The sequence below is a fragment of the Pezoporus occidentalis genome, unplaced genomic scaffold (genome assembly GCF_034315485.1).
Source record: "Pezoporus occidentalis ecotype Australia unplaced genomic scaffold, CSIRO_AGI_Poc_V1 ctg108, whole genome shotgun sequence".
Classification (NCBI taxonomy): domain Eukaryota; kingdom Metazoa; phylum Chordata; class Aves; order Psittaciformes; family Psittacidae; genus Pezoporus; species Pezoporus occidentalis.
In genome coordinates this window covers 3002634-3024942 of record NW_026912865.1, presented here as the reverse complement: position 1 = coordinate 3024942, position 22309 = coordinate 3002634, and the positions used below count along the sequence as shown (strand labels likewise).

Genomic DNA, 22309 nt, shown 5'->3' with positions numbered 1-22309 from the left:
AGCAAACCTTAGTAAATCACATGAAAAATCTAAATTTTCAATATTGGAAGAGTCAGATGAAATTTCTTGCCTGGGATTAATACATCAGGAGTTTCATCCAGTCTAAATCCTTGCATTTCCCCAGGAGACTTCTCCCCTAGTTGGACTGCTCCTCCCTACAGCCTGGTCTATTGAGTTACGTCTAGGTTAAAATCCAAGAACGAAAACTTTGCATGTGTGTGGGGAAACACAGCAGAAAAACTTTTCCATGATATGGTAAAAGCAAGGAGACTGCATGGTGCAGAGAATGAAGACAATATTGTTCTGTGAAAATAGGAAATGGCAGGGAATGATTCATCTGAGTGGAAAAAGGACCTCAGGTTCTTTTAAGTCAGAAAGTGTAAAGACTGTGAGAGTCAAGCACCACATGTTGTTTTTCATCTGTGAATGTAAAGCAATAGATAGATGAATTGCCTGCATTGTTACATGCTTTACTAATTATCTTCCTTTAATGTATATTTTTGCCACTTGTAACTCTTTACAAATCCTTGAGACCAAGCTGACTGTTATCCAGTGCATTATACCAATACAGCATACAGCAAAACTAAGCCCTTAATAGCTTTTTAGGTTGGTCAATATGCTGAAAATAATTTTGCTTTAAAAAACAGGAGACAGCTCGTGCTCAGGTGAATCATTAATAAGCCCTTTACCACAAGGGCTCTCTTTGAGATTTTCAATAGAGAAAAAAAAAAAAGCAAAACAAACAAAAAAAAACAACAAAAAATTGTAGTGAGTGATTATATACTTGTAAAGACTTACTTGATACAAAGCAGCATCTCGTTGTTCTATTACTGCATTCATTTCCTCGGCTATTATTTTCTTTTTACGTTCTTTGGTCCTGTGTATTCGATTCAGGATTATAGCTCCATTCTTCAGTATATCTATCCCTGTGTCTGCATTGTTTATTCTGTTCAGTAATTCCTGTAATGTCTACCAACAGCATTATATGTTAGTCAGACATGAAGTTTTAATATATTTTATTTAATATAGGGTTTTAATTAATAGGCACATGTGAATTGTAAATTGACTGAGTGAAGTTATTGAATTTTCATATTGCGGCAAAGATGTACATTATTAGTGTGTCAATTCTTCTTTTTCCCACATCTTAGTTCTTGAAACCCACTCAATTGAACTTAAGCCTCTAAGATATAAGACTGACATCAAGAAATCTCCTCAGAGAATGGCTTACCATGTCATTTTCTTCAGGGTTAATATTTTCTAGCCTAGAAAAAAGGGACACAGAAAGCCTGATCAGTAGCATTTCCTTAGTGCAGCAAAATGAGTTCGCTTTTTAAATCTTTAGAACCTCAAGTAATTTCATTCTACTAGTCTTTAGAGTCAACCATGACACTGAACATATTAAAGTGCCACCTGCTCGACTCCATCTTTCAATAATGCTCCATATCTTCAGCACTGACTTCAGACTGTTAAGTTATTAATGTTTACTGCTATATATGACTACAAGGATCAATTGTTCATATGTGCTTAGATGAAGAAAGTTCCCCAGTGATAGAAATGACTGATGCTTTTATTGTATATATTTCTGGGCTTACAACTTTTACCTCACTTTGTATTTTTGTTGTTTTTACTGCACCCCAAATAAAAAAGGACAGGACTTTCGTGGAGAGTTCTGGGGTGGGGTGTGCTTTTTTTTTGTTTGTTTCATTTTAAAGTAATTCTTTCTTCCACCCTTGTCTTCCAAAATGTGGAAAAAAACCTGAGTTGAAGTTTCCTTAGATGTATTTTCATTTTATATCTTGCATAAAATAGCAAGATAAGCCAATTCTCTGCAAGGCCCTTATTTAATTCTACAACAACCCCTCCCCTCTGCACTTTCCTCCCTTTCTATTTCAACAGAACATATATTGACCTGTCAAATACAAAGATGATATGAATTTAGTCATACAGCACTGAACACTGGCTATGCAAAAGCAGTGAGTAATAACACAAAAATCTAATAAATGAGATAGTATGCATTTTATTTTACCCAAGTTATATGGACAGCACATTATTTAAAACACGCGTATTTTAAAATGCAAGAGACCTCTTTTCTTAAAAAATGAGCATATTAAAATTACCTTACTGCTCCACTGCTAGTTACTTAATGGTGATTCCTACTAAAAGTAGTTCTGTCACTAGCATGCAGTATTTTAAAAGACAGATGTAGTACCATTAAACATCTACTAAACAGCAACACACACTTTTTCAACAGTGCTATGACAGGTGCTGCTCTGAAGCCAAGATTTTAGCTAGCAAACATCGTGGAGGACTTGACAGCACACTAGCACCTTTAAAGCATTAGTTTTCAGATAACACAACATAAGGCATAGTAAATCAACCAGTACAGGAGTTAATTCTTTAAATAAGAAATAAATAGTTCAGAATGTACTACCAGTGTACAACAGCTGGTATATTTATATGGAATTCATAAGCAGTAAGTACTCCAACATATACAGTAGAAGCAGAATTAAACAAAATAAAAGCTAACCTTTGCTGGGTTTGACTTGTATTCATAAAATAACACAAATCATAAAATAAAAAATATAAGACCAAATTCCCAGAACTTGCTCCTTGACTTGGCTCCTTGTAGAGTTTGTTCCTGCTTTAGGTTTTTACATTGCTCTAAGTGCCACTTCATGTGGGACTTAAAAATGGATCTCCAGCTAGTTTGTATTCACAATGAAAGGAATGGTATTTGTCAAAGTAAATTGGCAGGACTGACCTGGCCTCTCCGGAGGACTTCCACCCTTCTAAAAGCGTGGGTCAACAAAATCACCCAGCTGACCAACATGCTGCGTAAGCAAAACACCCTAGGGAGATTGGGGTTGGGAAAAAGAACAGGAACTTTTACTGTAAGTATAGCCCTTCAGCATATTACTGCCAGAAGGGGTCTGTCTGTTGGAATACATACACCTCGTTAGCTGATGGTATTTTTTAAGCAGCAGCATCCAGAACTGTGTTTGCCCTGTTGCCTCTCCCTGTGCTGTGCACAGGCAAAAAGCAACCCTTAGATCTCATGATGTTAAACTTGTAAAGAAGAATTCCTTTGCCCCCCATTTCTACATGCATTCTGCTAACAGGACTGAAGGAATTTTGGTTGTTACTGTTAACGACAACAGAACTGCTCCAGCTGCTAATTTAAAGAAAGCATTAAAGCATTTGATAAAGGTTGGCAGGCTGTTCAATACTGCCTTCTTGTAAAGATCTCTGATTAGAGTAAGTGCAAAGCAGATGGAAGGAGTGACCTGTGCTCTAGAACTTGATGAGTGAAGCACAAGTAGCCAATGCTCTTTAAAAAAACCCAAACCTCTATGTGCTTCACATCTGAGACAGAGAACCTGACCTTTTGAACAACCAGCAGAAAGTATTAAGGGTGGTACTTGGAAAAGTTCCAAGATTCCAGAAGAAACTCCAAAATTAAATAAAATAAACCAAGTCCTTCATGGCTCATCCCATCACCTCTATTCCTTCCAAAGGAGTAGTGGAGTGGTAAGGTGAACACAAAAAAATTCCATTCAGCCACAGTAATGAACTATTTAGAATGAAGAGGCTGAGAAAATTAATCTCCTCATGGGGATGATTACTTCCAAGAATGTAGCACCTCAATTTGACTCTTCTCTCTCACAGTCCTGGCTTTCTCCTCTCACTGCAAAATGGCAGACATCCAGGCAGATACAGAAACGCATGTCTTGTCACCTCAACTGAGATATTACCGCAGTTAGTAAAGATGCCCAATGTTCAGAAAAGCCTGAGTGATGGAGCCAGGCTGGTGTTCTAGCAGGAATCTTGGCTCCACTCAACCATTTCTTGTTTGTAAAGTATAGAGCTGCATGAATAAGCATCCTGTAAACTTGGAACAAGTAGACAAGAAGAAAAGCAGCTGACCATGATAGAGGCAATCCTGCCTTCTTGGCTCTATAATGCCCCAAAATTTCAAAAACAGCAAAGAACTTTCTTAAAAAAAAATAATTAAAAAAATAAAAGAATAAATCCCTCCCATCTGCCCCACAAACCAGTAATGACAGTAAGAAATGTCATTTCCTGGGCATGACTCTTTCCAATGACCTGCCATTGCCACAGTCAGCCCTTGTAATACAAAATGGGAAACCTGGAAAATATTGGAACAGTGCACATGCAGTCTGGCAAGGACAACCTTTGAATTAAATTGTTTTTGTCCCAGGCCTAATGTCCTGGTTAGTCCATTGTAATTTTTACCTGCTGTGCTTGTGTTCTCCACAGAGAAATCACCTGTGCCAATTCTGAGACTGTGAATTGGCAAGTCCTCTCTATAAAGCATCAGAAAGAGCACCCAAGTGGATGACAGCAACAACTGCTATTCTCTAGGTGATAGCAAAAAATATAATAGCTTGGCTACAAGCTATCAGCCTGCCAGGGGAATTGTTGACCCTGTCCTTGGAGCAAGTACTTTCTTTGTCATTGCAGGGTACCCAGCACCTTCTGCAATGATGTTCCTTTGGGGAAGGTAGAATGCATGTTCTCAAAGAACCTGAGTTTCTTCTCTTTTCTCATCCTTCTGCTTAGAACCGAGTTGGTCTTTCAGTACATGAGTAAGGCAGACAGAAGGGACTGAGGGGTAAACAAGTGATTTGTGTGTCAAGACTTGCCACATGTATGTCTATGGATTCCACAGCAGAACAGGCAACAATGCACTTCTCACACACTGAATAACCTGTGATTTCTTCCAGAAAACCAAAAGTCATTGGCTAGGTCTGTCAACCAGAATAATTTATTAATAATTAAGATCTTGAACTTATGCTAACAGCTTCTACATAGTTTCATTTGATGTTTGGGGCCATTCTTGCTTTCTTTACTCTTGAAGCACACAGAATTAGAAGAGTGACAGAAGAAATTGGGAAGACTGGAGTAAGGCTCACAGTTATGATGCCTCTTACAGGAATTTCAAGCATGTTTGTAATTTCCTCAGATATTGCCGTACAGAGCAAGATTTCAGATGCACATACACACATAATGGGCTCTGTAGAGACATTTAGTCTAACAAACTGCACTAATTAATGAGGGAATGGAATCTTCTAATCCCGCCGTTGAGTCATATTTACAGGCTGTAACAAACTCTAGCAACTTGAAAATTTCACAGAGTAATGGCGCACAAGCTATGCGCAGATTATTGAAATTTATTTAGATAACATTCTCTGGCCTTACCTACTAAAGTAGTCCAAAGATGATGACTGGTTTTCTGCCACAAAGAGGAAAGAGTGTTCTTAGCAGAATCAATTATTTAAACATAATTGCCTGCCATTTAGTTAACTAACAACTGCACCTATACCATCTCCTACCATGAAAAACTCTATCTGCTTTGTATGTCTTTTGGCAGAAAGATAGGAGAAACTTCTCAGCCACTTTAGACTTTGAAGGACTACCACAGATGGTAACCAAGATGACCACAACTTGGATGGAGAAAAATGACATGGAGAGGCAAACTGTAGTTTCAGAGCTGCCTATATCCTAAAGTAAGAAATGGTTCTTGATCTTCTCCTGACTTAACAGTTTTGTTTAACATGAAATTGACTATTTTTGCTGTGTTAACATGGCATACATAAAACTCTGTGAAGTATTAATTATATCCTTATTGCCTTACAAACTGCTCTTACACTGAAAGAAGAAAATCCATACATTTTTACTACATCACCCCCTTCATTAGTAGAAATTTTACTGAAGGAAATGTCTAGTGGGCTTAAAGGCTTGATTGATTTCCTATACATTGCAACTTCTGACTGACATTCTGGTATTCTCTGTCAAAAGATCCCTATGAAATGTCGCATTTGTTTTATTTATGCCTGAATAAATCAATACCAAAGCTTTTGATTATATTTTTAATTTTTGTGACCAAAATTATTCACTTAGCTCTCAGTCACCAGAGAAAAATAAGGTCTCATAGGATGGCTAAGAAATTAGTCTGTAGACAGTATGACTAGCACTAGCCTAGTATGACACAATAGAGAAGTTTGTGCAAAATTTTCCCATATAATCACTTTCAAAGAGTTTATGACAGTCACAGACTGGCACAATAACTTTTTGCACAAGGCAGGAACTGTATACTTACTCTTTGAGACATTCTTCTAAATGCTGGACTCGTAGAAATGCTTCATCTCTCTCTTCATTGGCTAATCTAAGCCTTGCCATGACAGCCTTGTCACGTTCCCGTTGAGCGGAATAAACTTCTTCCACTAGAGCTGCAGAAGTAACCAGTATGTTTAATACACAAGTTTGACAGGGAAAGACACTATTTGATGCACTTACATGGGCCTTTGCCAGCACCTCCTAAAATCAACATTTCTTCAATGACCTTGGATTACTCTGGATAAGGTCTATATTACTCTTCAGACACAACATTAAATTGCTTTTGATTGCTAAAATGAATACTTTAAGGAATGAAATAAAGCTATGTGTTTTCACATTCACCCCTGTATAATTAAACAGGGCAAAGAAGTGATTTGCTTTGCATTCTGAATACTTGCTTAATGGAAAAGTAATTGTTAAAGCTCAGAATTATGAGACACTAGTAGGTTTCTTCTAGGACACAGAGTTAAAAGTAATGTTCCATTAAAACTACTCCTAACATCACACTGCTTCCTATCAGTGTGGCATACTGATATTAAATATGAAAAATTCTAATATTTTCACACTCTGTCACTGGTATCACAACAGTGGCACAACTGGTATCTCTCCTTCTCTGGCAAGTCTTTTCTTTATTGTGTAATATACTGTTATATTATCTGTTACAGTATACATGGACCTTGGAGTATTAGGTGCCAATAAACTAAGATTTACTGTCTATCCTTGGGAGCAAACTAACACTTTCGAGTCATTCCTCATCCTGAGCTTAAGTATTCTCCCTGCCTTTCCCCTGTCAATATGTCTAACACCATCTCTGGCACACTGCCAGAATCCTTACCTCGACCCTGCCTACACTAAGATCTTTATTCATACTTTCATAATTTCCCTCTGCAATACTGCAAATCTCTCCTCTCAGTCATCATTAAACTCTGCAGTTGAAATGGCTAGGGACTTTCAGGACGCCATAGTAAGACTGCTGGCACTCAAAGACAGAGGACTATATCCTCTTTGATTGTCAGAGGCACCTCCAAAAAACTTAAACTGAGATCTGTAGGTTCCAGAATTCTCCATGCTCCCCTTCTAGTCTGCCAAGCTGATGTTTAGCCACAGGCTGCTAAGACCATACTGCAGTCTCTTTTGAATGCTGGCATTTGTTTCTCAAGCACCTTCTGTATTAAGTCATTGCTTCTGGGCTTCCTTAACTGCTTCCGAGCTCTCTGTCCCTCTCTGAACCATTCCTTAAGTCATTAAGAGCCCAAAGAAAGGCTTCCTCCCTCTTCACATTAGCCTAAAGCTTTTACCCCTCCATTCTTACCTCAATTGATGTCAACTTTGATGCCTTTATATGTTAATTTATTCTTACTTCATCTTTGCACATTATTGTAAGAAAACTGAATAGAGTGATATAACATAAACCACTTTATGGCTCTTCACAGAACAGAATAATAGAAGCATAGTAGTACATTTTGGTAGCAGCTATATTGCTGGCACACAATACACTTTAGCAGAAAAAACGAACACTGAAGAAAAAACGAACCTAAAATTCAATCTCCCCAACTGAAACACATAAAGTGATAAGTTTCTGTACAGTTCATAAGGAGCTCAGATAACACAGGGGCATAAGACAACCGAGATGAATATTCATCTCCCAAGAGATGAATTAGGAAGATGTTCAAAGTAGGAAAGCAATCCTCTTGTCCTCAAGCTGCGGAGAAAAGTGTTCCTCAGGCGTAAAGAAACATTTTTGCAGGTCTAGCAAAAGACTGCATGGTAACAGCAGACCAGACAAAAGAAGAAAGGAAAAGGCTGAATGTTACTTCTGGAAGTTCAGTCCCTCATCTCACAAAAATCTGCAGAGGAGCTGCAAACCTAATCATCAGGCCACAGCTGTAACCAGTTACGACCCATCAAAACAACAACAACAAAAAAGCCCAACAAATTCATTATAAGAAGCATAAATCTTGAAATATACACAACATTTAACAAACACTGATTTAATTCTCTCTTATTTGAGTATTTACTTGTTTCACAAGAATAGTGTCTTTTCTTGAAGATCCATTTACCCTGTTTGCAACATGAAAGCTTTGCTTGATGAAGAATGGAGAAACTAAGGCACAAGTAAAGCAGCTGCAAAGCTGCATGTGCACAGGCATGTTTACAGCACTTGCAGAGGTCAAGTCCAGTATCTGCAAAGGTAGGTGGCTCAGCAAGAAAAAGAACAAACAGTATGAGGTGGGTGGTACATTTCAGCTGACCAGACCTCCACTTAGGTTGCTGAGATCTATGATGGCAGCGAAGTCACTGCCTCAGTGTTGACTGCCTAGGTAAGTTGCAATGCAACTGCTATACCCTGTTTTGGATCTCGAATACACAAGCAGTTTAACTCTATATAGTAATTATTACCTACCTGTACCTTAATGTATATTTTTTTATCATAGTTTTTCCAGTCAATTATGTCAGTTTATCTATCATGCCAGAGACACTCCACAGAGACCCCGTCCCATAAAGCTGCAACTGGAAACATTATGCAGTTTTCATAATGAAAACAACTGCTGGAACTAACAGAAAACTTTAAAATAACTGAAGATTTGGCACTTATTACTCCTCTGGGGTTAATTAGTTTCCAGATTAGTTAGCTTCTTTCTGGTCCCTGAGTGCATCCCTTCTTCTGTCTGACCTTGTAACATCCCCACCTCAGCATGGAAAACCACAACTTGCTGACTGCTACAATGCATCCTGAGCATACAAGTACACTTAGAGGTACTGTGTTTTAGCATATCTAATTGCCTCTCTGTGTAACTATAACCAGTGGTAATAACGACCATACAGGTTTTTAAAAAAACAGATTATTACTTATTTGTCCTTAAACCAAAATAATGTATATATAACAGTATGAATATTCAGAAAACCAGATTTTTAAGTTACTTAAACATCTAGCTTATCTCAAATCTTCCCATCCTGATAGCAGCCCAGAAGCTAATTGCCTTGAACAGTGAACCCTTCCCCCACTCAAACGTCCATTAAAAAACACTGTCTTTTAACTTTTAGTAGTTCCACATCAATTACAAGTGTTTGGCTTTTGCTTTTGCTTCTATGCTTTTTGCTTTATGCTGTGTGGTTCGGTTGATATGCTGGAGGGAAGGAATGCCATCCAGAGGGACCTTGACACGCTTGTGAGGTGGGCTGATGCCAGTCTTGTGAAGTTTAACCATGCCAAGTGCAAGGTCCTACACCTGGGTCGGAGCAATCCCAGGCACAGCTACAGGTTGGGCAGAGAAGAGATTCAGAGCAGCCCTGTGGAGAAGGAATTGGGGGTGTTGGTTGACGAGAAAATGAACATGAGCCAGGTTCAGTGTGCACTTGCAGTCCAGAAAGCCAACCGTATCCTGGGCTGCATCAAAAGGAGTGTGACCAGCAGGTCGAAGGAGGTGATCCTGCCCCTCTACTCTGCTCTTGTGAGACCTCACCTGGAGTATTGTGTGCAGTTCTGGTGTCCTCAACATAAAAAGGACATGGAACTGTTGGAACAAGTCCAGAGGAGGGCCACGAGGATGATCAGGGGACTGGAGCACCTCCTGTATGAAGACAGGCTGAGGAAGTTGGGACTGTTCAGCCTGGAGAAGAGAAGGCTGTGTGGAGACCTCATAGCAGACTTCCAGTATCTGAAGGGAGCCTATGGGGATGCCAGGGAGGGACTCTTCATTAGAGACTGTAGTGACAGGACAAGGGGTAACGGGTTAAAACTTAAACAGGGGAAGTTTAGGTTGGATATAAGGAGGAAATTCTTTCCTGTTAGGGTGGTGAGGCACTGGATTGGGTTGCCCAGGGAGATTGTGAATGCTCCATCCCTGGCAGTGTTCAAGACCAGGTTGGATGAAGCCTTGGGTGATATGGTTTAGTGTGAGGTGTCCCTGCCCATGGCAGGGGGGTTGGAACTAGATGGTCTTAAGGTCCTTTCCAACCCTAACTATTCTATGATTCTATTTCATAGACTGCAATTTAATTTTTTCATAGTAACACAGATCAAGGAGAGTTAGAAAATCATTTAAGATGCCTGCGTAGCAAACTAAGATTTTAAACAGACAAAAAAAAATATATATATATATGTACTTAGTTACATGGTGGTTTATACCATGTAGCAATACTGACAATGACCACAAGAAATTACTAATTTAAAAAATACTTAATGTCTTCAGATAGCTCATTTTAATGATTTACACAAGGCTAACTCACCTGACACCTTTAACAGCCAAAACTTCTGCTAAATGTAGGTTAGACACTTTTGTTATCTGATGCCTACCCATTTCTGGCTCTATTTAATGTTTTACAAATTTTATTTTTTTTAATATTATATGGAATATCATAATAGCTACACAGTTGCAGGTAGGCCAAAGCATGATGTTGTTAACAATAACATTCACCATTCAGATTAAGCTATGGATGAGTCACAAGTAAAACTTCCGGACTGTAAGGATCACAGGATTCTTCAAACAAGCAACTTAAATACATATACCATTGGGTTGCAATGCAGCTGCAAACCAAAACATTTTGTGTCATATTTAGAAAAGTATGTGAAATGTAAGCTGTCCAACAAGGAGTCTATAGAAGAGTGTGACATAAAAATCTTCCATACTAAAAAGACTAAGGAATATCCAGATTCTCATCCTTATACTCCTTAAAAATCCCAGGCAAAAACTGAGAGTCAGGCTGCTAATTCCCATTCAAGATATGGCATATCCAGCAAAATACTAGCCCCATGCTGGCACACTGACTTGATCTCTGATGCAGTTAAAAAAGTGATCCAGCTACTTAGTCACCAACCGCTCTGGTTGACACCATGAGTTTTTTCTTGGAGACCTTCCAACAGTGCACCAAACAACCCTATCCTGTTTATCTTGAGACCTGACCAACAAGAAATATAAATTCTTACAGAACTCATGTTTCAAGCAAGAAAATGACACATAAAAATGAAGCATGAATAGTTAAATATTAAACTAAAATGAATTGTTTCATTTACTAATATACATATTACGACATTCAAGAGTTACAATATTGAAATCTCACAGTGCTAAATTAAGGAAAAAAAAAAGATTATTTTCCAGTGCTTGCAAACATTCTAATATATAAAATATACGACATTACTATTTAGTTGCATAAATTTTATTTGCTTTGGAATAACTTGATAACATCTTTCTTCTAAAACCCCTGCATACTCTAAAACAGCTCTTTATTTTAAAAGAATCATTATGCTAAACTCATCAATTCTAAAACATTTTTAGTTTTTAGTAAAGAAAACAATTGTAAACAGAGAGCTTTTGTAAGATAGATAGCTATTACAAAGTTCACTTAGAAAATCAATATAGCATTTTAGCTGGAATTTGCTCATTAAACACCCACAGCTCTAATGCAAATTATGATGGAATGAATAAAGCAAATACATATGCTTCTTTCTTTTTATTAAATGTAAAATCTACTGTTAATTGCATCTGGTATGTCATATAAACTTTTCTCCTTAACTATTAAATGGAAGCTTTTACAAAAGTCATTAGAGATTCTCTTTCTTTGACTTGTATAAATTTCAATATTTGTTCAGTAAAGGTTCACAGCAGTTAAATTACATTAACAAATATTATTAGCTACTATGTAAGCCAACTAAGTAAAATACTTATATTGCAGGTAAAACAAATCAATGGATGTTTACAATAATATTTGGATATGTCCATTTTTAAACAAGCTTATCAAATATCATGTAATTCTTAGTCAAATGAGAGAGACTCAAAGTAGATTTTTTTCTTCCCAAATACTCAAATTTGTTTAGTAAGCTAATTGTTTTCTAATATGGGCAAAAGTAAATATGAAGAAGATGAACCATACTGACTATGAGTTTACTGAGTCAAAGCAGTGTACATATTTTCTTAGTTGAACCTGATTCTTTTGGCAAACCGATCTTTTATACTTTTTACACTACCTTAAAATACAGAGGTAGTGAGAAGGTGCATTGGAAATCATTCTAGTTTAAACAGCAGTTCATGATTTTCCAAACAACAGAACTTTGGGGGAAGGGAGGAAAGCACAGTTCCCAGGAAAAAAGTCTGTTTGCTGATTTCCTAGAGGTCATCTGTGCAAAGAAAAAAACTGAATAGCAGAGGCAAGAAAGAAGTAATAGTTAGGACTGAAAACATCTATGGCAGCTGAAATTACTTCATGTTACTCATTAAAAAATATAAAATCCAGAATATAGACCAGACCTTATATGGAAAACATGAGGTCATTACCCACACTGCTATCTCAGAAGATACAGTATATGTAACACTAACAATTAGTTTCAAGATAAATCAGTTTTACTGAAATAATAACAATATTTTGGACTTTGCAAGGCATTTGAAATTAATAAATGTGATGAAACACTGCTTTTGATTTTGGACTACGTGGAAAAAAGTGATGTAAGGAAACTGTACAATTAAAATTTTGCTAACTGTTTTTGTAACATGCACTAGTTACAGTCATCAGTTGCTTCCAAGCAAAAGACATGGTGAAAAAGTTTTTCTGTTAATAACAATGTATTGTTGCAGAAGGTCAAGATTTTGCAGTTTAAAATTTAGTATTTAGGATCAGTGTTTACTGGACAATTAATGACTTGGTATTTTCTTTGGCATTGATTCTGGTAAATTCAAAGTAATTTCACTACTTACACCATTACAGCAACAGGAAATACAAATGAGATAACACATTCTTACAAAAAATCTCATATACTCAAGAACTGACTGAATAATAAAAATATTTTTGATGCGTGAGTCAACTTCAGTTTCATACAGATATTTAGCTCTAACATAGGAGTGAATTTTGACCTCATGAGAATAATGAGGCAAAGAATATTTTCTGTTTTCTGCCTTTTAGAGGTGTGTATTAGTATTATTCTGGAGCAAAAGCAGAAAAATGAAAGAACTTGCTTGGCCAAGTCATACTTAGAATTCAAGATTCCTGTAATGATCTTTTTGTTTATCCTCCTCTGTTGCTTCCATGAAAAAATTGTCAGCTGAAATTTATCCTACAGAGTGGTTTAACTGAAACTTTTCAGGGATTCTGTGTTTTCACTTTGGATTTCTGAGTAGCAACTACACGGATGTTAGGAATTAGGGAAGTATATTGGGAAAAGAGGTGTAATGGCTACTTGCCTTTTGATTTTCAGCAGTCCTCCCATTCCTGTCCACCATTGCCAGATCTGTCTGTCTACTCACAGTAGTACCTGGAAACTATCCTTGCCATTTGTGGATTTTCACCATTTTTAAATTTTATTTAACCATATGAATATATCCTTGTTCTCCTTGCAGAAATACATACATGTATGCATTTGTTAACCAGTCGCATTAGAAATCAAATTCCTCTGAGACTTCTTTCTCCTGGATTTAATGACTGTGCTCACAATTCTTAAATAAGAAGTCAAACTTATCATAGCCAAATAAACGAAAAAAAAAATTAGCACATTGCTATGAAAGCCTTTAAAATGTGTCATTAATTGGTCTCTGTGCATACATGTTACAAAATGCAGATAATCCCTAAAAATGTTCAAAGCCTAAGGCCCTTACGCAGTTCTCATTCAAGTTAATGGCAAACCACTGTGAGTTCCAGGGCTGACTGTTGGCTTAAAAACAGTGCTGAAATGTTATATTACAAAACAGCCAACTTAAGTTCCTAGCTCCCTATTTGAAAGCTACCATTCATTTACTTTCAGTTATGACCTGTAACTGAAAAATAAAAGCAAAATAGTGATAAGAAGATCATAGGAAAACTACTTAAGAGTTTTCACCGGTCTATACACAAGGAGTTATAGACTACAAGTCATTTACACCTAAATGTGACTTCATAGATAAAACAATCTGAACAAACACTGATAGAACACAGTGACTTCTTTATTGCTTTGTGTTTGTTGGATCTATTTAGTGCATAGCATTCATCTACTCCTACATTTCCAATGCTATAAACAGAGTGTTCTTAATAAAAGGCTAAAGTTGCTTAGTGGCAGCTCTGCATAGGTTTTTCTTTGTGTACTCAGATCCCAATTCAATTAAAAAAAAAAAAAAAGTGGGAAAGAATAGGAGAGACTATTATACACAGACCCCAAAGCAGTTCTTGTGAAAACCTATCCCTGTACAATACTTAAGCCTCTGTTTCTAACACACTAAACACAGCTGACTTCAAAATTCAAACCATAATGCTGCTAGATTTTTTTAGTGAATAATTACTGATGTCTGAATATTTATTTTAGGAGGAAAAATATAAATATTGTATTATAGTTTGCAAGTTATAGTTTGACAGGTTAAGAAATAGGTTATTTGCAGGCATTTTTATTCATGAATAAACCCCAATTCTTTATGTTCCTCTAGCACTGTAGTGGAGAAGACAGAAGGGCCAGACTAATCATAAAAATATGCAGAAGTTACTGGCTTGCCTTTTACATACAAGCTTCACCCATAAATAGCTTAGTAATTTACATTTTAACCTATGCAAGCTCATTGTATATTTTACTTCAGAGCGCTTCACACAAGTTTTTGACAATCACCAATTCTGACAATCCGAAGGCAAAATTGCACTGGTTCAAATTAAACTGTTAAAAATTAAGCCAGTATGTTCTCAGTCACAACACCCCCATCTTGGGGGTGGTTTTGTCCTTTAGATGGATTGTCTACTTTCCAATACAGAGGATTCAAATATTAATGCTATTTTCAAATTTCTGTTATTTACCAGGAAGTATTTTGGAAAAATACTCAGGAAACAGTTTTGCGCAAAAAGCATTAATAGGATACCCTCCCTAAGAACTATATAGACTATACAAACAAATGAATTATTCACAGAAAACTGAGTTACGAAATATATGCTTAAACTGTAAAATATCATTCATATTTTGGTTTATAAACACAAGGGTTGGGAACTACTGAGTTCTTTTGGCTAAAGCCCAATATTGGCCTTATTTCAGTTTAATTGGAAGAGGATCTTGAATTCATCTTCTCCATGAGATATCAGGAACCTGGATTTCTGTTTGTACCAAAGGTTAATAAGAAATGTGTCTGCAAAAGTCAAACAGCATTAAATACCAAAAACTGATTATTATTCTGCAGGAGTTGTTCTGTCATTCATAATCTCTCCATGCTCCAACCTTCCACAGCTAATCTTTAATGGATGACATGCAAGAAAGAAAAATAACATCTAAAAAGGGACTCTAAAGTGAGCTTTGAAGAAATGGAAAATACTTTTTCCCCTGTGCTGGAAGTTATTGCCACACAAAGTTTATTACTGGCAAGACTACTTATTTCCTCTTACTTTATGGGATATTAAATCAAACTAACTCTAAGCTAATAGCCACTTGGATATTTGTTTTCACTTGTGCTATTAAAACTATTGCATATGCATTCAATAATTATTTTTCAGGTTAATTTAGGAAACTTCAAATAAAATTCAAGAACATTTCTGTACCATATTTAAGAGTTCCCAATTACCACATATCTAAATTCTCAGCATTTTTGTAAAAACAGACCTGAAAAAAAGGACTTAATTGTAGGTACATTGCTGTAGTTTCGAAGAGACTGAAAGCTGTATAACTTACACAGTATTAGAAGCCTCCTTTCCCCTTTTTTCACACTATATTTCCTATCAGTACTCTGGTCTTTTAGAGAGCATCTGCAGAACACTAATACAGCTTTCAGGCATTAAAGGTGGTGTGCAACACCTAACAGAAGTAGCAGGCCTGGACTCAATTCACTTCTTCCTGCTGAGTTGACTCAGATTTAAAATGTACTAAATTTTGGTAACATTACTATTAGATATTGAAAAAAAAAAACCCCAACCCAAACATTCCCCCCCCCCCCCCAAAAAAAAAACACAACAAAACAAAAAAATCACAAACCAACAAACCCCCAAATTAAAATAGCCCTTGCTACAGAAAGATTTAAGGAAAAACATTTTTTATTATATTTTCCTTCAGAATTATTCTTAGCCCTAATATATGCTACTATGATAGCAATAAAAATGTCCCAAAAATCTAGGCTCTAATGCCAACTATGGTCTGTCTTGTTGCAGTACTAGTGCGAGTTACTGTGAGAAGACATTCTTTTTTTTTTTCCCGTCTAGAAAGACTACCACTATGCTCTGCAATTCTCACTTGCATTCATCCAGCTCTTTCCTTTGGAAGTTCCTATAAAGACCCCTGTATAATTTTTCTGCTAGGAAAAAATGAACTCACTTATTATGTCCATCCAAAATCAGGTCTGTTCTCTCTGCTAGTTCGCCTCCCACGAAGTGCATCCATTCCCTTCTCTGTTCAACATAAGAAAGGTCTGCAGTCCCACATTTCAAGATTTGTCTATTCTTCACATCCAGTTCTCATGTGGTGTTCTCTTATTTCCTTGCATTATCCTAGTCTCAGTTCTTTTATGGTTTGCTCTTCCCTTGATATTCCTGACGTTGCCTCCACCTACATATTTCTTCTCTTCATGATGGGGAGGAAAACTAATGGTACCTTCTGATATTGGCTTATAATGAGAGGAAATCCAACAAAAGAATAATGAAGAAACAGCAGGACCCTGTGGCAGCTATGACCACCAGAAGCAATAGCCTTTAATGCTTAAAGGCCTGCAACCAATACCATGAATTTCCTAATTTTCCTTAGCCATAAGCTACCTGACACAGACAGGGATCCAAGGAAGTTGATTTTCTGGGAAAATTGATTTTCCAGGCTAGCAAAATTTAAAAATAATCCCCTTTTGAAAACAGGCTATTTACTGCACACAATATTAAACTTTCTCTTTCATCATGTATAACTTTTTCTTATTCCCTCATGAAGCATTTCACAAACTTACATTTTTTCTCTTGACTTCTTCCTTTGAGCAAATTAAAAATCATAAAGTGACAAACTTTGGGTTATTTGTTTCTGAAGACTGTTGTAGCTTCATTTTAAAATGGCTTTTGTCTTCAGCTTTTCTGTTCTTTACCTAAGACTTGTTTAAGTAAAACCCATTAATTAGAGGGTTACATTTTAAAATAGAATTGTAATATTCCTCAAAGTAGATAACATTTTTACGGTGCTCCTTTTAGACTCTTTTTTTTTTTTTTTTTTTACAGTATAATTTGTGGAGTCATTTTCTTATCATAAAGTCAGTACTAAGTAATAATACAAATGCAAACACCCATATTTACAATTTTCATTCTACCATGTGTTATACACTGCAGTAATTAAACATTAACTAGCAACACAAAATCAGAGTAGCATGTGTTCTCCTTTCCTCAAAGGACATAACACAAGCGGAAAATGTTGTTCCTTAAACCCACTGAGTCTTCTTTATTAGGTTCTGCTTGTCCACTGGAACTCTTCCTGAGGTTTTTATGAGAGAGACACACACACAGACCTCCACAAATTCAGTTTGGTTCACATCATCACTGATTTAAAAACATTTATCCAAACTTAGCAATGTTCTTAGAACTGTAAGACAGGAAGCAAAATCCCAATGAAATATTAACAAAGCTTCCTTTTAGCAAAGAGCTTAAGTAGTAAGGAGCCTCTTGCCCTCTCTCTTAGCATTTAAACAATTTCATACTTCGTGAACTCGTAAAAGGAGGGAAAAAAAAGGTATTTCTTACAGTTTATCATTATTGCACATTGTAGCTCTCATTAAAATCTGGTTTATTCTTCCTTTCAAAATGGCTTAACTATGTTAATTATTATATCCATAGTCATGTCATACTATTTTAAGAGAATATTCTGCTTAGGGCATAATTAGAAAGTTTATACTCTAGTGTAGGGAAAACCAATTTATTAACAAATATTTCAATTGTATCCATAAAAATTAAACTAAACATTTTTGGCACACCTTTTGACCCACCTTTCTTTCCAGGTTTAAATGGGCAACAAACACCTAATAATGAAAAAATATTCTCTTTGATAAAGTACAGAGGTAAAACACTGTTTAAATATCCAGGAATAAACACAGAACTTGGGATTCAACACAAACAATTTGTGTTGTTGGATATAACTGATAACCAGTGCAGACTTTTTTCCTCCTGAAAATAAAGCAAGCAGTTTATGTAAAATGGAATAAGATTATGCCTGTATTTCAATGTTTCATAATATGCATAGACTTACCATTTCTCCATCACAGAAAATCTAGGAACTCTCTTCCATCTATAATATACACAGAATACTGTATTCTCAGGGGTTTGACATTAAGTGGAAATTCAGCCATCTGTTTTTTTCAGCTGAAGAGTTTATTTTCTGCTTCATATTCCTGAAGATAGTTACCCTCCATTCAGTACCAGTATTTTGGGGACAGGTATTAGGACTATTAATATTACGCGAGTTGTGCATGGTCTATAACAACACAATTTTACCTAGCTTACACTTTATGAACATTATGATACGATATATTTCTAAAAGCACTCCCAATAATTTATTTGAAACACTTTGAGAAAAACCTCAGAGAGATTTTCTTCCACTGGGTATGTTGTACACACAGTCACTTTTCAGTAATAAAAATACTTCATTACTTCAGAAATTTCCAAAACTGCACAATACAAATTGTTGCCATTCTTGTATGTCTACCCAAAGAACAAATAACAACAAATATAAGCATAAATTCACTTCTGAGTATACACTTAAAACCCCATTAATTTTGAGAATTTATATAAACTTCACTCACTGGACACATACCATCACCAGACAAAAATTCATTATAACTACCAAAAGAAGAGATTCTTCACGAAAAGTGCAGGTCTCTAGTTGTGCTGAATGTGTGACTATCTCCATGCATGGGGAGGGGGTAGTACTGCTGTGAAGGAGCTAAAACAATAAGTGGTATTTGAACTGCTGGTTGAAAGGTAGAGGCACTGGTAATCATTATTTCCCCTTGTTTGTTCAGGACCTTCCAACAAAACAAACAACCTTTTTGTGATTGGATTGACATGGTGTTAACAATGCATTTAATGCCCAAATCAGTATGAATACAGGTAAAGCTCCTGCTAATACCAGTACCAGGATGTTAAAGCCACCTATTTTCTAAGCAACTCTAAACAGCCATACATAAAAAAAATAATCAAATCTTCCCTCCTTTAGCAAATAAAGCTAACATTCACCAGGCCACGTCATATAACAACTATGGGTACTGTATGACCCATAGAGCCATCTGTTAAACGCTTGCCTACTGTACCTGCAATCTTTTCTGCAATCTTAGCTTCTGTAGCTCTCTCTTGCAGTTCTAAGTTCAGTTTTATGGTCTTCAGCTCCTTGTCCTTTTCAGAAAGCTTATCTTCAAGCTGAATTGAACAAATGGACAGTAAGATTCTTACCTGGCTGAAACAGTCAACTAGCTCTTTTAATCACACCAAAATTTTAAATAACATATTCTCACCCCCAAAATACAAACACTAAGCAATACAACAGAAGTTCAATTAATTATTTAAGGACAAATGTTAAAAGTATCTTTTTTATCATCTGCCCTATCTTGCTGCACAAGACAAGCAGCAATGTATGTACCAGTATTTTTACTTGGGGTTCTCTTCTTCAGGTAACACCAGCTTGCTAAGGAAGTTCAGAATTAAATGGAACATAATGCAGATAGTATCTGCATAAATAGCCTATTCCCAACCAATATACTGAGGACTGACATCACAGGCTGAAGAGACTGTGGTGTAAAACCATATTTTTTCACGTGCCTCACTAGATAGAAAACAGCTATTTCACATGTTAAGGCTCTTCTTTTAACTGCAAATTTGCTAAATCTGTTCTTGGATAGATATCTGAGCTTGCCATTGAATATTCCATGACACTTCATGGAAAGACTATAGACTTTTCTGTTATTTAGGCACATGCAACCACTACTAACTCTAAAAAACAATGCAGTGTGCAAGTAGAATGGAATTTTCTTCTCCTCAACAAAAAGGAGGTTATTAGGGCACATTCATCATCTGGACCACAAGCTCCAGACCTCTATTCATGAAATCCTGGCCTTGTTTTTGGTCCTCCTTGGTTTTCATCTATGCTGCAAGAACCCATGTCACTGATTAAAAAGGTCAATGAATTGGATGAAAGATTTTTTTAATTCCAGAGAAGCAGCTGTTAAACAGATACTAAGAATCCAAAATGACAGGAAAACTATTGATAGGTGCACTAAAATAAATAACCAAACTAAATTAGGAACTGTTTAAAATGTATGTTTTGTAAGACAACCATAAAAGAGCAAATACTGTGATCTGAATATCTCAATTATACCTTTTTATTTTTTGCCCTCAGAGAGTCCAATTCTTTCAAAAGGAATGAAGTTTCTGTTTTTCCACCTAAATCAGCAGCATTATTCCATGAGGATACAAATTCAGGGAGCATCCTGTTAGCCTTTCTTTCTACACTGCTGTGTTTAGGAGGGAAAAAAAAAAAAGAAAGAAAGATAATGCAAAACCAGTTCCTCCCTCCCCCAAGACAAAATACACATAAATAAATTATCAAAACTTGTTAACCATTGCAAATATAATAAATAGACAGTAAAAGGGATGTCCTTCTATCACTTCTTAAATTCATAATTCTGAGAAAAATCTGTTTATCTGGAATAGTAAATAAATATATTACCATACTAATTCATAAACAGATGAATATAAGTTGGATATGAAGCTTATAAACAGAAAATACTAAATGGAAGCAAATATTAAAAACCTGTGCTTAATACAGAGCAACAAAGTAATAAAATGTTTAGGGATCAAGTTGGCTCTCTGGTTAAAACAAAACAAATTCTTCAATAGGATGGCCAATTCCACATTAAGTGAAATGATAATATCCAGAATACAAGATAAAGGAGTTTATCTTGAAGAAATCTGTAAAATTATGGTGATGGCTAAAAAATTCTATTTCAAGGCAAGACTTCTATAAAACTTCTTGGCTATCCATTGATACAGTTAACTCAGATATCACTTGTAAAATGGCAGCAAAATCAGTAAGTGAATGGATCAGAAGGGGGGATTAGCAATGTTTTTAACATTTGCTTCCCTTAAGCACTTTCTGTTGACATGCTTCCTAGCCAGTGAGTCATAAGTCATAAGCTGCCACAGAAAAGCTGTATCTTCTGAACTATTTATACATTACTTTCATTATGCGTAATTCACATCCTAGAAAGAAAACTAATGCTATCTGGTGCTCCAAAGAGCCATTCCCTCAGGTAGGCAGTTGTTTGTACTCAGCCACCCCTTTCTTCACTGATTCCATTGGATTTATTTTCTCTACGGCTCTTTAACAAGGAAGTTAAGATCTGTGCTCTGCAGGCTAACTATGGTGCAACCTAAAGCACATCAAATACAGATAGCATGGAGATCTGCATCAAAACATTACTTTAGTGTATTACACTATATATGGGTTAGAAGAGTGCTTAAACTCTTTATCTTCATTTTCAAGACCCTTCAAAACCTATTTCATTTTTGCTCTGCCTAGCAAATTTCATTTAGTATTGTTTCAGACTGCAAGTGATACATGTGTCGGGATATTATTACCCAGACATCACAAACCTGAAACTTTTCTTGTGCATTTTCCATGTTCAGGTTGTACTTCCCACGAACAAGTTTGAATATACCTCATAATCATACCCCAATTCCTCAAATGTTTTCTTCTAAAAGAAAACTTGACAAGTCACATTGATAGTACACTAAGACCATCATCTCCAAGGCAAATCAGCATTGACTCAATATTTCCTGGGTCATTCTACACCAATATATTTTCCTACCTTGTATACTAATTGACATCTATTTGGAGGACAGATTTTGTGCCGCTTATATATAGTATCTACCACAATGAAGTTTTTGCCAATAGCTTTAGGACCCTACATGCTATGTATTTACAGATGGGATGGTTCAACATGCTGCCTGTAGGGGGTTAAACTCAGTGTTCAAGACCAGCTTGATTGCCAGTGTGAGTGACACTGAGGAAGGGCAGAAGCAACAACCTTTGTCTGACTCTGTGATGGGCTGTACTTAAGCACTCAGGATTATATGTGGCTTTTAGTGCAGCATGCATTGCCCTAGCAGGAAATCTCAGGCCCTAATGCAAAAAAGGGCAACAAGACAGATGGAAAAGTACTATGGCCTGATCTTGGCCCAATGGATCACCATTAGATCATACTAAAGATAACAAAACCACGCGTAGAACCTGACA

The 22309-nt window shown here is 36.3% G+C and overlaps 1 protein-coding gene across 6 annotated transcripts in view; it reads right to left on the bottom strand.

The window, feature by feature from the left end:
• Positions 1–22309, bottom strand: part of MIPOL1 (mirror-image polydactyly 1) — a 189524-nt gene that overhangs the window by 112202 nt on the left and 55013 nt on the right. For 5 of the 6 annotated variants that reach the window (XM_062623492.1, XM_062623499.1, XM_062623509.1 and 2 more), the window contains 5 exons: positions 20390–20525; positions 19329–19434; positions 6122–6251; positions 1229–1262; positions 799–969 (listed from right to left, as the gene is read on the bottom strand). In XM_062623492.1, coding sequence (XP_062479476.1) covers positions 799–969; positions 1229–1262; positions 6122–6251; positions 19329–19434; positions 20390–20525 — 577 coding nt within the window. The remainder of the gene's footprint in view (positions 1–798; positions 970–1228; positions 1263–6121; positions 6252–19328; positions 19435–20389; positions 20526–22309) is intronic. The other variant, XM_062623535.1, reaches the window with a different exon arrangement.